A 13,031-nucleotide genomic window follows, 5' to 3' on the forward strand; every position below is an offset into this window, starting at 1 on the left:
CACTGCAACAACACAACCATTCAATGCTAAGGCTTCCCACCAGCTGGAGCTGTAGAGAAGAGGCTACGGTACAAGCCAGTAGCTGACGCATACCAAAGCTTCCGGCTGTTGAAGAGTTACGAAGGTGGAGGCATTACTTTTCAGTCTAAGTGAAATAGTTCTACAGAGGCAAGAACGTACAATGTAAATGTGGTGTGGATTGGGGGAGGGGGAGACATTTTATTTTCTTGGGAGGGATGCGGTTGGAGAAAGCGAACCACAATTTATTAGGAAATTGAACTGTAAGTGGGATTTGTGAATATTTTGCTTCCAGTGTTTCCGGCAGGTAATATTCAACTACGTGCTACTACTTTCTGTTTCCGCATTTTGGTAATTTTTACACTGACGGGTAATATGGGAAAAAATTTCATAATTGAAGGTACAATGATACTGGAAGCTTTTTGAACGCTAAAGCATCTGGTGATTTCAATTGCGACCAGAACTGACGCGAACGGCTAAACAGTTTTGAATTTTCATGAGAACTCTCCGTGGATCAATTTACTACTCTCTTTCAGTATCCAGTGCATTTGATTTTCTTCAAAGCGAAAATGAAACGATATGTCCCTGTATATATATATATATATATATATATATATATATATATATATATATATATATATATATATATATATGGTTACACTCTTATCTATTGGCTACTTACGTTTGCTCGTATGTTGAGAACATGTACTGCATACTCCTCGTAGTCCAAGCCTTTCACAAGATGCAATACGTAATCCTGTTCAGTTTTCCCATTTTTCGGACTTCCCTCTTGTCTCACTTCGAATGCCGTAGCGGTCTGGAAAATAAATAATTTGCAACGTAAAAGTCAATAATAGAGTGCTACACGATGTTGTCATCACGTCTGTTATCAACATCTCTAGACCTCTACAAGGACAATGCGGTGTGGCCCATTACAGGGGATATTTTGTGACAACTGACCATAAATACAGCAACAGTTTTTGATGTGGCTGAGGAACAGTCATACAATAATTGTTAAATGAACACACCTCCATTTGACTGAGTTGGTCTTTATTTAATTACGACCCAGGTTTAGGCCTTTTATGCCATTTTCAAGTGACTCAGTTTATGTCATTTCCTGAAATATGTTTTGATGACATAAACTCAGTCACTTGACAATGACATAAAAGGCCGAAATCTGGGTCGTACTTGAATAAAGAACAATGCAGTCAAATGGCGGTGTGTTCATTTAAAAATAAATATAGCATTTTCAGAACTGCTGTGTATTTTGGAATTAAAAGCTTATAACACAGTAGTTATGGCTTATTAATTAATTTTATAAAATACTAATATACAATTTGATTTCATCAACTGATGACATTAAAAAATGAAAACCGCTGAAACCATTAAGCTATTCGTCACAATTTAAAACATCGTTATGAATAAGTGCATTTAAAAAAAAAAGATACAAAAAATTGTGATTCACTGCCATGGAAAAGTCAGTATTTCAGTTTTAAAAATAATATACTGTAACTCTAACAGCGCATGTTTGTTTAGTTGGGCGTTCGTAGAAATAATTCCATGGGGTGGCCAAACTTTAGAAATTCCCATTTATTATATCAATGAGTTGGTCAGTTTCATGACTTAATAACCAAAACTTGTAGATGAGACAAGAAATCCAGAGGGTTTATGGTTATCCACTCAGTATTTGAATAAGAGCACTCACTGTACTCCAGACTCCATGGGTGAGGGGCAAGCGCCACCCTCCCGTCCCAACTCCCCCTCACCATTCCTTGGGACGCCTATACTTGCTTAGCAAATCCAAGAGGACAGAATCAGTGTAACAAACAAGCAAATTATCTTATAGCTACTTCGAACACAACACTTGCCAGATCAGTCAGCCTTAAAATGAAAGTCTGAAACAATCGTATCGACTATTTTGCGCGTACACTTAATGCCAAGGAAGTTACTTGCAATATCTTTAGAAAAAGACGCTCATGGCAGTCGCCTGACGTTGCCATTACGGTACGAGTCACTAAGCTGTCAGACGCTCTGAGTCCTGAGACATATTGTGTGTTCCCGCGGTATCTCCATAACGAAAAAAGTTGCCTAAAAATCACCAAACAGCATCAAGAGCTCATGACCAACAATCGCCTTATGACGGCTTCAGCTCTGGTGGGGACGCTTTCAGTGAAGTGTCTGAATGTGTGATAGTAGGTTTCTTTTCCGGCGAATATGCTGCTTGAAAGTGTCTCGAGCTTGCAGCCGCGTTTATTGATCGTTGTAGAACGTATTATCGACGGCACACAAAGAGGGCACACGTCTGAGACAACAGTGAGTACCAGCTTGCGAAACACTTGACGTAGTTTTGAGTCCGATGGTTGGAAAATGTGAACGCCACATCAAGAACTCGGCTCAGTTTGTGAAAAGTCTACGGAACTCAGACTGACAACCTCAGACCTCATAGTCAGGTCCGACATAGTGTCACTTTTTACCACAGTTCCACTCAAGGAGTCGCTGGAACTTACTGAAAAGAAATTTGGACCCTCAATCACCAAACTTTTCAGTTTTTCCCTCACGTTCACATACTTTTTCTTGACGGACATTACTATGAACAGACTGATGGTTTGTCTGTTGGTATCCTCCGTCAACTGTGGTGGCCAATATGTACACGAAAACTTTGAGGATAAGTCCATAGAGTCAGCACCATTAAAACCGACAGAGATGTAGAAGATACATTAGTCATTTGACCTTGCAACACCTGAAATCTATTCACAACCAAATTCAGTTTAGCATGGAGGTGAATCAAACCTGTCAGTTGCCATTCTTGGATGTTCAGGTGCGGAAAAAGCCGCACAAAACAAAGGGACACCGCATCTAACGGACGAAAATGCACACGGAACAGTACCTTCACGCCTATAGCTGTCTGTCATCAGCCGTTAGAAAGGGAAGGACTGCTAAACACACTGGTCCACAGATCTGGTGTAACTCACGAAGAAACCCTATAACTGGAGCTGCACCACCTCAGGGACGTGTTCCAGAAAAACGGGTGCAGCGATCACCAAATTCTACGTGCCTTCAAGCAAAAGACCAACCGATGAAGACCAACCGAAAAAGATAGCCTTTTTTCCATACGCGGACAACGTACCTGATGAGAACTTCATCAGCAAGACAGCGGAATTCATCTTAGTCAAGCGTGAGCTCCAGCACTGAAAATTCTCCAGACGAAGCGGAAACGGAAGACCGAGCACGACGAAAGTGGAGCGCAGACTGAGGACCGCCATTCGACTCCCGAGCGTGTGCTACCCCCACCACCGTGGCCGGTGCATCGCGCAGTCCATATACGAGGTCAGTACAGGGGGGTAACGACCGGCATATAAATCGCACCCACTGGTCCAGACTGTCAGTCAGCAGGAGTAACCCGATGATGATGTCACCTTAAGCCGTCGAAAATTCGTTCTACAATCATCAATCAATCCGGCTGTATGCCTGAGAGACTTCCAGGCAGGAATCTGAATGTTTGTGGAAGAATGGCAGCCCATTCTTCTTCAAGAGCCAAAACCAAAAAAGGATGTCGACGGTGGGTTCTGGAGCGAAGTCGACATTCTAACCCATCCCAGAGGTGTTCCATTTGGTTCAGGTCGGGATTCCGGACAGGCTAATCTACACTCATGCTCATAAATTAAGGATAATGCTGATACATGGCTAAATAACGGTCTGGGCCGGTTTGCGGGTTTAAATCTCCTCGGGGTATGGTCATGCGGTGCATTTGACCTGCGGTCGTCGCACAGTGACGCTGGCAGCAGTCCACATACACAGAGGTTTATTGGTGCATGTCAGAGTACAGTGCAGCGAGTAAGTGTGCAGACGTTTTCAGTCGTGCTAATGGTGACTCTGTATTGAAAATGGCTCAAATAACACATATTGATGACGTTATGAGGGGTAGAATACTAGGGCGACTTGAGGCTGGTCAAACACAGCAGGTCGTAGCACGGGCTCTCCATGTGCCACAAGGTGTGATCTCACGATTATGGCAACGATTCCAGGAGACAGGAAACGTGTCCAGGTGCTACAGTACGGGACGTCCACAGTGTACAACACCACAAGAAGACCGATATCTCACGATCAGTGCCCGCAGACGGCCATTGAGTACTGCAGGTAGCCTTGCTCGGGACCTTACCGCAGTCACTGGAATAGTTGTCTCCAGACACACAATCTAGACGACTGAACAGATATGATTTATTCGCCCGGAGGTCTGCTAGGTGCATTCCACTGATCCCTGTTCACATCAGAGCCCGTAAAGCCTGGTGTCAAGAACACAGATCATGGTCATTGGAACAGTGGTCCCAGGTTATGTTCACGGACGAGTCCAGGTATAGTCTGAACAGTGATTCTCGCCTGGTTCTCATCTGGCGTGAACCAGGAACCAGATACCAACCCCTTAATGCCCCGAAAGGGACTTGTATGGGGTTCTTGGTTTGATGGTGTGAGGCGGGATTATGATTGGTGCACATACACCCCGGCATGTCTTTGACAGAGGAACTGTAACAGGTCAGGTGTATCGGGACGTCATTTTGCACCAGTATGTCCACCTTTTTAGGGGTGCAGTGGGTCCCCACCTTCCTCCTGATCGATGATAACGCACAGCCCCACAGAGCTGCCATTGTGGAGGAGTACCTTGAAACAGAAGATACCAGGCGAATGGAGTGTGGGCTGCCTGTTCTCCAGACCTAAACCCATCGAGCACATCTGGGATGCTCTCGGTCGACGTAGCACTGCACGTCTTCAAACCCCTAGGAAACTTCAGGAGCTCCGACAGGCACTGGTGAAAAATGGGGGCTATACCCCAGTAGCTGCTCGACCACCTGACCCAGAGTATGCCAACCCGTTGTGCAGCCTGTGTATGTGTGCGTGATGATAATAACCCATATTGATGTCGGGATACATTCGCAGGAAACAGTGGAGTTTTGTAGCACACGTGTTTCGGGGCGGTTTTCTCAACTTATCAGCAATACCGTAGACTGTGTCGTGTGTGTTCCCTATGTGTCTAAGCTATTAGCGCCAGTTTTGTGTAGTACCAAGTTGTGTGGCACCGCATTCTGCAGTTATCCTTAATTTATGAGCATGAGTGTATTTCAGGTGTGTTATTGTCTACAGACCATTGCGACACAGATTTATGTTATATGATAGAGTGAACTGTCATGCTGGCACGACCAGTCATCGCCTCCAAACTGTTCTTCTACTGTACTAGTGTACAACGTTGTAAAATAGGTTCATATCCTCGCGCATTTAGCGTTTTCTTGTGCACATTAAGGCAACCACCCCTAACCACGAAAAACCAATCTATATCGTAAAACCACCTCCTCGGTACTGCACTCTTCGCACTAGCACTACACCTGATGGCAGGTAACATTCCCCAGGAATTTCCTAACGTCAAACTATTCCATAGGCCTGCATCACTCCAAATCACTCGATTCAGTTACTTATTGCGCAGTTGGCCGTCTCAAGCGTCACTTGGCATTAACGACAGAACCGTGTGGCTTACGTAGAGTTGCCTAAACATTGTACCACATTCTTTTAACTCTCTACGCGCAGTCACTGTGCTACTTAGATTTCCTGGTGGCACTTTGCAACTCACTAGCGATTTCTTCCGCTGATTTCGTGCGATTTTATACAACCACTCTCCAACGGTCGACGCTCCCTATCCGTCAGTACATGAGGTTCGGCTTGTTTTGGTTTAGCTGTTGTTACCCTTTCGCGTTTCCGTTGCATAATCACATCACCAACGGGCGATTTGGGCAGCTTTAAAAGGGCCGAAATGTCCCTCGCGGATTTACTGCTCAGATGAGATCAAGCGACTAGTCCACGATCGAAGACGGTGAGCTCTCCTGAGCGACCTATTGTACCGTTTTGCTTCTCTACTGACAACTCGTCAGCCCCGCCACATTTTATAGCGGCGGGTCCGCCTCTAGTAACGTCTAGTGGTGAATTACGCTTGACAGGGGGGTGTCCGGATAGATTTGATCACGCAAAGTACGAGTACGTTCTGATTTGGATTAAGGACAGGTTCTCATTCAAAGTGGTAGAAAATTCGATGTTTCTATAATTGCATTTTTTGAGCATTATATGTATCTAGAATGTTGGGACGAAAAGGTTTTTTAATCCGTGCGTTACAAACGTTTCTACAGCCCATTGTCCGAAGCAGTGTCACGGCCGTCGTGAGGCGCTCTCAGTGACAGGCGGCTGGATTAGGTAGGAAACTTGCCGTGGCGTGACGCGCGTCCACAAAATTATACTGCAGTATGCATGCAAACAAATCCGCGGAAAAATCTGACGGACAACGGTTTTTCTCGCCACGAAGAAAGAGGGAATTGCTCTCCGGGAACAATTCGAGTTAGAGGATGGGTTGAATACGGTCCTGGAGTTATAGCCTAAACCTAAGTAACGAAAACGCTTTTTCTGGCGACATTTTGGTCAAATCGTTCGAAACATAATTTTTGGTTCGCCATATTAGATTAGCCATTCTGAATTTTGAAAACTTAACTTCAGATTTGTGTTCAGCGACATAAAAAATATACAATAACATGTAATTTTTATGCAAATTGAACTAATAGTACATCCAAAGTTTTCCCTGAACTATAAACAGCTTTTTTCTCGAGAAACGGTTTTTCAAAACTGCGTGCAGCATGAAATAAAAGCGGTTCAATCTGTTAGCTTCTAGCTGTGACCCCCGAAAAGTAAACACATTTCTTGGGAACTTATACCTGTAATATATGAAATTTGTTAAAGATTAGTTTATTGTGATTATGTATAAGTATCGACTGAAATTATCCATTTTTGATTTTAGATAACTCCTGAGGGACTACACTGCCACGCAGTCCGAGCACTTCAAACCCGCATGACCTTGTTCAGACCATAATCACGGGCGCTATAGTGTTTTTTTCTATTTTGTACTGAAAAATCAAAAATAAAGACTAAAGTATGACGAGTCATAATCCCCAAACAATTCTTTTGCATGTCTTTTTAATGCCTCAAAAAAAAAGCCTTCCCCTTTTTTTTTGCTCATTTGAATGAGAATCTTGTATTAAACGTGGCATGGAAAAAAATTGGCGTTTCGTGAAATCGAACTCATTTTTCACCAGTCTTAACGCAGTTCTAACTTAATGCTACGCGTTTGACCAAGCGGTGCAGGTAGTTTGGCGTGTGGGTGAGGGGTTTGAGAGGTTAATGCTGCCTTCATCCATATCAGTTGTCTACTGAACAGCCGAATAGCCCCATACAAAATTATTACGTCTACCTGTGCCACCCAATACAAGAGCCCTTCCATCCGAAGCTCGTCGTCTAGTGGTTAGCGTTGGTGCCTCTGGATACGGGAGTTCGACTCCCGGCCTGATCGGGGGTTTTCTCAGCCAGGGAACTGGATGTTTGTGTTCTGCTCACATCTTTGAGGAATTGGCGAAACTGAAATGTGCAAAGCTTGGGAATTTGTATGGGCGCTGATAACCGTGGTGTCACCGCCAGACACCACACTTGCTAGGTGGTAGCCTTTAAATCGGCCGCGGTCCGTTAGTATACGGCGGACCCGCGTGTCGCCACTGTCAGTGATAGCAGACCGAGCGCCACCACACGGCAGGTCTAGAGAGACGTACTAGCACTCGCCCCAGTTGTACAGCCGACGTTCATAGCAATGGTTCACTGACAAATACGCTCTCATTTGCCGAGACGATAGGTAGCATAGCCTTCAGCTAAGTCATTGGCTACGACCTAGCAAGGCGCCATATCTTTGATAATTAATATTGTGAAGCATGTATCATCAAGAGCGATGTTCTACAAATGTGGATTAAAGTTAAGTATTACAGCAACTGCGTCCATTTTCTAAGTTCTCATTTCCTTTTAACTGTTCCAGACCTCACGCCAATCTGCGTGAGCTTAACGCGTGCCTTTCGGCTTCCTCTCGTTGTGACTTGGGTGTCTTGCTAAGTCACAACAATAACCACGCCGTTGAGAGTCCAACAAACCAAAAATCATTAAGAGGGCCCCCACCACACAACTGAAGCAAACACAATTTTCATTTAAGATTTTTGTGTTGCGGGTCAGCAAATACAGTTCTTTCTGAAATATTAGAAAAATACAGTAATATTCGTTTTATTGAAGAAGTGGTTATTAACTTGCTTGAAAACGTTAATAGATGCTTTGAGGTCCTATGAAAGCTCTGTACGGAGTCACTCGACGAGATGGGTAATGGGAATATCTGAATCGGTAGCGACCAGTTGACTGATTTCTGGTCACAGTCAACTGTACGCGTGGGACTCAAGCGAAAACCATAAACATTTTTAAAAAAATATTTTACTGAAGTGGGAGCATACCATTTTTCGGGATAGTCTCCCTATCGTTCAGCACAGTTCTTCAGCGTGCGCGCATTGTTTTGGTCGTGTGCGCACTCACTTGTGACCACTTGCTGCACTTCTTCATCAGAACGAGATTCGTTTCCTCCTGTCGCCTCTCTGAGTTGTCCCGATCTGTGGTAATCACTCGGTATGAGGTCTGGTGAGTAGGGAGGATGCGACAGAGCATCGAAGTGCACAGGTCATTGATTATTGCATGCGTTGCAGTATGAGGCCGAGTAGTGTCATGTTGCAAAATGACAGTTACACTCACAATCCTCGTCACTTTGATCTTACCGAAGGCGGAAACTGATTTTTTTAACATACTGGAATATAACTCTGTGATGTTGGTGTTTGCCCTATTTGTGCAGTGTTCCAAGATGACGCTTCATTAATCCAAACAGAGAATCAGCAAAACCTTCCCTGCAGATTTCTGCGTCCAGAACTTCTTGGATTTTGGTGACGAGGGATGGCGCCGTTGCTCTCTTGCTCTCCTTGTTTAGGGTTTCTGGTAGTGTACACAGGTTTCGTCTCGAAGAAGTCATCACCTTTTTCTTCAAAGAGCTACAAAAGCTCTTAACAGACGCCTGAGCGTCGCTCTTTTAGCTCTGGAGTGAGCTGCCGTGGCACACATTTTGCAGGCACTTTGAGAAGCTCAAGCACGTCATGAATGATGTGATGTGCTGAGTCATGACTAATGTTCAGATTTGCGGCTATTTCATACACCGTTACATGCCGATTTTCCATCACAATAGCTTCAGTTGCTGCAATAGACTGGTGTCACAGTGCGGTGTGCCGACATGAGCGCTGAGTGTCTGTCACAGACATCCCGCCATTTCCTAACTTTCTGCTCCGCTCATTCTCTTGCTGCAGTGATACACATGCATCAAAATCCTGAACCTCTTTCGTTTATGGATTTCAATGTGTTTCGTACTTTCACTGCTCAGAAAAACGTATTGCAAAACACAGTTCTTACTTGGTTCGTATCTCAAGCGAGGCAGCCATTTTGATCTGACGTTGTGGCCGCTTTTCGCTCGTCTGTAGTATGCTGCCGCCTGTAGAGCATTCCTAACATCATTGGTAATAGTACTGCCAACCTACTGAGCAATGGCACGAAATATCAGTTTTTAATCACACTTTTGAAGTTTTCATTTGACTCCCACACACAACATTGTATGTAGTGAGAAAGCGTTGTGGAAGAAGCGGCACGCATTGTTAACGACTGATGAAGTGGTGTGCGTGAGTGAGTATCTCGTTTATTGACGTTTGGGGCCATTAAACATATTCTTGTCTGCTAGTTGGAGTAGGCAGAGATCGTAAAAAGCAGACTGTTGAAATATATTCGATTTCTATCGGTGTAGCTTCTCCCATTAGTACCTCACTGAGAGGCTTCTTAATTGCACTTATAGTAAATGGACTGTCGTTAAATTTAAACACGACTCAGTATATTCACTACATTACCTCTCAAAGAACGGCAGAATATAAAACTAAAACCTACCCAAATAAGGAACAGAAGAAGTAGATACTGTTGTTTTTCGGATTTCAGGCACATTCTCTACAAGCTGAATCAGTCACATTGTCTACAAGCTGAGTCGGAAACTCGACACCATGGACTTAATAAAGTGCACTACTGTAGCTGTATGGTCATCGGCTGATAAACAACAGACACAATGCGTAAACTCGAGTCCACTGATGCTAATGTTTCTCCCATAATTTTCAGATTTGTTTCTCTGCAGCATTCTACTCTCCTCATCTTTCCCTTTCTCTTTCTCCCCCTCCCTCTCTTTGCCTTTTCCACTTCGTATTATGGCCTTAACCAGTCCCCAATGACCACTCCCTCCATGTCTTCCCAACATCCGTTTCAACACCTTCTCCATCGATATTATCCGTCAGGTCTATATTTACAACCGCAACCTCCTACGCTGCTAAACACCAAAGTTCCCCCCCCCCCCCCTCCAAAAATGTATGCAGTGGCGTGCTAAAAACTAATGCTTCCGAATTTTTAATCTGGAAACTCATAAAAAGACTGTTAAATGAAATAAATTTTATAAACTTTATACATCTTTATTCTTTATTTCTAAATATTTATTTCTCGACGCAGTTACCGTGGCGGCGAACACGTTTCTCCGAACGAGAGACCTGTTTGGCGATACCGTCACTGTATCACTGTAGAATGTTTAATTTGTTGACGGGGCTACAACATCACCTCACGTTGCACCGCTACATCACTATTAAAGTGACGCCCTCTAAGGGGTTCCTTAAGTTCTGGAAACAGATGAAAATCAGGTACGCCCAAGGCGTCGGACTGTTGCAGAGCCGCGCGGGATTTGCCGAGCGGTCTGGGGCGCTGTAGGCATGAACTGTGCGGCTGGTCCCGGCGGAGTTTCGAGTCCTCCCTCGGGCATGGGTGTGTGTGTTTGTCCTTAGGATACTTTAGGTTAAGTAGTGTGTAAGCTTAGGGACTGATGACCTTAGCAATTAAGTCCCATAAGATTCCACAAACTTTTGAAAAGTCGGCAGGTGTGTCCGAGCGGTTCTAGGCGCTTCAGTCTGGAAACGCGAGACCGCTACGGTCGCAGGTTCGAATCCTGCCTAAGGCATGGATATGAGTGATGTCCTTAGGTTAGTTAGGTTTAAGTAGTTCTAAGTTCCAGGGGACTGATGACCTCAGATGTTGAGTCCCATAGTGCTCAGAGCCATTTGTACCATTTGAACTGTTGCAGATGCCGCAGTGCTCGTATGTGGGCTGACATTGTCATGCTGAGGGAAATGGTGCTCCATTTATTCTCGGTTTGCTGCGATTAGAAACTCGATTGCATCATGCTGTTCCTTTCGTATCGACATAGTTAAGTTACACACCGCCATGTTACTGCGAGTTGCACTATGGTCTGGAGGGTGTTGAGGGGGGTACGTCTGTTGTAAGGTTAGGTTAGCATCCCTGTTAGTCGTATTTGGTGAATATTCAAACATGGTATGCACGAGTCTTTTGTAAACAGTCTGCTCTGGAGAGTCCATCTTTAACAGTTGTTGAAGCATGCTGCTTTACAAACCTGGAATTAGTTTCTTTGTCAATGTATACCTTCCATTTTTTCGAAGCCAGCACCGTCTAATCTCAAAATGTGTTTTCATTTTAATCCCACTTACCCGCAATGCCATGCAGATTTTGAATGTCTATTTTTTTACCTTCACCTGTCAGGCTTTTTATTTCCTTTATAAATATTAAACGAAGAAAATCACACTGTATATTTGTAATAATATTTATATTATACACTGAGGGGAAAAAAGTCACAGTACCAAGATGGAGTTGTGTGACATAAACGAAAGTTGGAAGGCGTGTTTCTATGTCTGCAAGATGATATCTATTCATATTTCGCGCCAGTCGCATAAGAGTTGTGGCTAGTTGCGGCTCCAAGAGGAGGCAAATCAGATTTGCTTTACATATAAAGCTGCACCGGTCGTGAGCGTTAGTTACCTTTGATACTGGACGTGGTGAGTTGAAGTTAGTCAACAATGCATTTAAGGTGGCAAAGACGCCATTACTAACACGTTACCGAGTTTGAACGAGGTCGTGTAATGGAGCTACCAGAAGCTGGATGTTCCGTCTGCTATATTGCAGAGGGACTTGGCAGGAATGTAGCCACTGTACATGATCCCTGGTAGCCGTGGTCATATCCAGACGGCCTCGTGTCACTACCTAGAGGGAAGACCTTCGTGTTCGTCCTACGACCCTGGCGCATCGCACTGCATCTCTAGCAGCAATCTGAGCAGCAATTGGCACCACAGTGACACAACAAACTGTTACTAATCTGTTAGTTCAAGGACAGCTTCGAGCCAGAAGCCTTGTAGAGTACATTCCACTGACCCCAAATCACCACCGTTGGCGACCTCATAGTGTCGTGGTGTCATGCGAGAGCTCATTGGAGGGCAGGGTGAAGGTCTGTTGTGTTTTCCTATGAGACCTGGCTCTGCCTGTGTGCCAGTGATGGCCGTGTGTTAGTTACAAGGTCAGTCGAGAACCTGCAACCAGCTTGTCTGCGTGCTAGATACTGAACCTACATGTGGAGTCACGTTCTGGGGTGGGATTTCATGTGGCAGCAGGAGCACTCTCGTGGTTATACTAGACACCCTGACTGTAAATTTGTACGTCAGTGATTCGACCTGTTGGGGTGCCATTGATGCACAGCATTCCAGCGGGTGTTTTCCAACAGGATAACACTAGCCCACATACCGCTGTTGTAGTCCAACATGCTCTGAAGAGTGTTGACATGTTGCCTTGGCCTGCTCGATCACCAGATATGACTCCAATCAAGCACGTATGAGACATCAACGCACGACAACTCCAGCGTCATCCCTAAACAGAATTAAACCCTGTGTTACCCGACTGCGTGCAGCAGGCATGATACTCCATCCCACAAACTGACAACCTGCACCCGTACAACACAATGCATGCACGACTGTATGCTTGCATTCAACATTCTGGCTGTAAAGTCGGTTTTTAGTGTACAGACATTAAACATTTGCAATGACTTGTCTCGCGCTTTCGTCAACCACTGATCTTGCAATCATGATGAAATATGTTGCCTAGACAAAAGTATTCCCGAAAATTCATCACTTTATATTAATACACTTGTTGTAGCTGGGATTCGCAGA

The 13,031-nt window shown here is 44.5% G+C and overlaps 1 protein-coding gene across 1 annotated transcript in view; it reads right to left on the minus strand.

The window, feature by feature from the left end:
* Positions 1-13,031, minus strand: part of LOC124803347 (cadherin-87A-like) — a 146,356-nt gene that overhangs the window by 67,279 nt on the left and 66,046 nt on the right. Inside the window, exon 5 of the mRNA XM_047264533.1 lies at positions 701-835. Coding sequence (XP_047120489.1) covers positions 701-835 — 135 coding nt within the window. The remainder of the gene's footprint in view (positions 1-700; positions 836-13,031) is intronic.

The sequence above is a fragment of the Schistocerca piceifrons genome, chromosome 6 (assembly GCF_021461385.2).
Source record: "Schistocerca piceifrons isolate TAMUIC-IGC-003096 chromosome 6, iqSchPice1.1, whole genome shotgun sequence".
NCBI lineage: Eukaryota > Metazoa > Arthropoda > Insecta > Orthoptera > Acrididae > Schistocerca > Schistocerca piceifrons.